The following is a 2,769-nucleotide window of genomic DNA, read 5'->3' on the forward strand; positions in this document are numbered from 1 at the left end:
AGACATTAAGCCGATGAGGTAGATGGCTTGGATAAAGTTGCAAATTTCACATACATTGGTCAAACATCACATTGAAATTGACGAGCTCCAATCCTTTGTCGCCTCCTCTATTTCCTAGTTGCCTGAAGAATAAGGGCAACGATCAACAATTTTTCAAGTTTTTGGATGTTTTGAAGTAGTTACACATCAACATCCCATTTGTTGATGTGTTAGAGCAAATGTCCTCCTACATCAAGTTCCTGAAAGACATCTTGGCAAAGAAGAGGAAGATTAATGATTTTGAGATTGTAGCTCTAACGCAAGCAACAAACGACGACTTTAAGAATGGAGTGCCAGAGAAGATGACAGATCCTAGAAGCTTCACGGTTTCCTACTCAAAAGGTGGAATGGATTTAGGTTGTGCTCTATGCGACCTTGGGGCAAGCATCAATTTGATGCCTCTCTCTATCTTCAAGAAAGTAGGGATAGGGGAGGTACAACCAACTCATATAAGGCTTTAATTTGCTGACAGATCCATTGCTAGCCAGAAGGCAAGATTGAAGATGTTTTGGTGAAAGTGGACAAGTTTTTGTTTTCCGAAGACTTTGTTATTCTGGATTACAAAGCTGATCGGAAGGTTCCTATCATTTTAGGGCGGCCATTCCTATCAACTAGTTGCACCCTCATAGGCGTCCACCAGGGGGAGTTGACAATGCATTTACAAAGTCTTCGGAAGGTTCCTATCATTTTAGGGCGGCCATTCCTATCAACTAGTTGCACCCTCATAGGCGTCCACCAGGGGGAGTTGACAATGCATTTTAATGATGAGGAGATTAAGTTCAACGTTGTCAAACCGATGAAATTTCCCTCTGATGTTGAGAATTATAGCGCAATAAAGTCCTTTGGATGGGACTATTGCGAGGAATAAGCCTATTATGAGTTGTTTAACACTTAAGAATTCCTTGAGGAAGATGAACTAGATTATGTACTGGAAGAAGTGAACATCGTATCTGGCAAAAAGAAGTTCAAACATTTGGATCTGTAAACCAAAGGCGAGAAGAAGACAAAGCCATCAATTCAAGAACCACAAGTAATAGAGTTCAATCCTTTGCCCAACCACCTGAAGTATGCATATTTGGGGGAGAATGACACTCTGTACATCATCATCTCCGCCCACTTGGATCCTACAGACGAAAAGGCGTTATTGACTATGCTGAAACGCCATAAGAAGACGATAGGGTGGACCATCCTATTGCATGCATAAAATCAGGTTAGAAGAGGGTCAAATGGACACTATTCAGTTCCAAAGGCAATTGAATCTCGTGATGAAAGAAGTTGTTAAAAAGGAAATCATCAAATGGCTTGACACAGGAGTTATTTATCTAATTGCAGATAGTAAATGGGTTAGCTCAATCCAATGTGTCCCTAAGAAAGGCAGGGATGACTGTTATTAAGAAAGAGCAAAATGAATTAATTCCAACACGAACAGTCACAGGGTGGAGAATTTGTATTGACTACCACAAGCTGAATGCGACGACGAAAAAGGACCACTTTTCCTAATTGACCAAATGTTGGACAAGTTTGCAGAAAACGGATTTATTGCTTTCTGGATGGTTATTCTGGTTATTACCAGATTACAATTTCAGCACAAGATGACATTTACATGCCCATATGGTACATTTGCATTTCGCCCAATGCCTTTTGGTTTATTCAATGCTCCAGAGACATTTCAAAGGTGCATGATGGCTATCTAGAGAAGTGTCACTTCATGGTTAAAGAGAGAATTGTGCTTGGGCATAAGATCTCCCATGCGAGATTGGAAGTGGACCCCGTGAAGATTGATGTGGTAAGTAAATTGCCACTGCCTTCAAATGTCAAGGCTTATAGGAGCTTTCTGGGTCACGTGGGATTGTATAAAAGATCCATTCAAGAATTTTTCCAGATCGCCAAGCCTCTCAGTAACTTGTTATAGGTCGATCAACCCTATGACTTTGATGAGAAATGCAACCAGGCCTTCTAGACTATAAAAGACACATTGACCTCAACGCCTATCCTCATCACGGTAGATTGGTCACAACCATTTGAACTTATGTGTGACCCAAGTGATGTGGCGGTAGGGGGCTATGTTGGGTCAAAAGAAAAACAAAGTGATCCACCATATCTACTATGTGAGCAAAACCCTCAACGAAGCTCAAGAGAATTATACTACCTCTGAGAAGGAGCTGCTTGCAATAGTATTTTCGATAGAAAAGTTTAGAAGCTAAATTGTAGACTCTAAAGTTATGGGGCATTCTAATCATTTTACGATTAGATACTTCGTGGTGAAGAAGGATGCCACACACTATTAATAAGATGGATTTTATTGCTCTAGGAATATGATTTAGAGATTATAGACCGCAAAGGCATCGAGAATTAGATGGCAGATCACTAACATCTTTAAAATGAAAAATTTTAATGCGAGAGGAAAGACATTGAAGATGGATTTCCTGATGAACAACTCTTCCGCGTTGAAGTAAACGAGCACTGGTATGCATACATAGTCAATTATATGGTATGTAAGACATTGCTGAGAGACTTCAATAGCCAGCAAAGAAAGAAGTTGTTTTATGAATGCTGCTTTTATAAATGGATGAGCCTTTCCTTTACAAATTGGGTCAGATCATATATTAAGGTGGTGTGTCCCTAAATATGAAACAACTGAGATACTCGCCAAGTGTCATGGAACACCCTATGAAGGACACTTTGGTGGACAAAACATGGTTGCAAAAGTCCTACAAAGTGGGTATTTCT

The 2,769-nt window shown here is 40.1% G+C and overlaps 1 protein-coding gene across 1 annotated transcript; it reads left to right on the forward strand.

The window, feature by feature from the left end:
* The first annotated feature begins 218 nt into the window (after positions 1-218).
* Positions 219-907, forward strand: LOC127144152 (uncharacterized). The gene is made up of 2 exons (XM_051079715.1): positions 219-419; positions 524-907. Exons 1-2 carry the CDS (start codon positions 219-221, stop codon positions 905-907), a joined length of 585 nt encoding a protein of 194 aa, XP_050935672.1.
* Positions 908-2,769: the final 1,862 nt, after the last annotated feature.

The sequence above is a fragment of the Cucumis melo genome, chromosome 12 (genome assembly GCF_025177605.1).
Source record: "Cucumis melo cultivar AY chromosome 12, USDA_Cmelo_AY_1.0, whole genome shotgun sequence".
Classification (NCBI taxonomy): domain Eukaryota; kingdom Viridiplantae; phylum Streptophyta; class Magnoliopsida; order Cucurbitales; family Cucurbitaceae; genus Cucumis; species Cucumis melo.

Bases quoted from the DNA above. Each gene is read 5' to 3' on its own strand.
- LOC127144152 (XM_051079715.1), top strand. From the start codon at position 219: ATGTCCTCCTACATCAAGTTCCTGAAAGACATCTTGGCAAAGAAGAGG. The intron at 420-523 runs GCAAGCATCAAT...ATCCATTGCTAG, and splicing joins GTGCTCTATGCGACCTTGGG to CCAGAAGGCAAGATTGAAGA.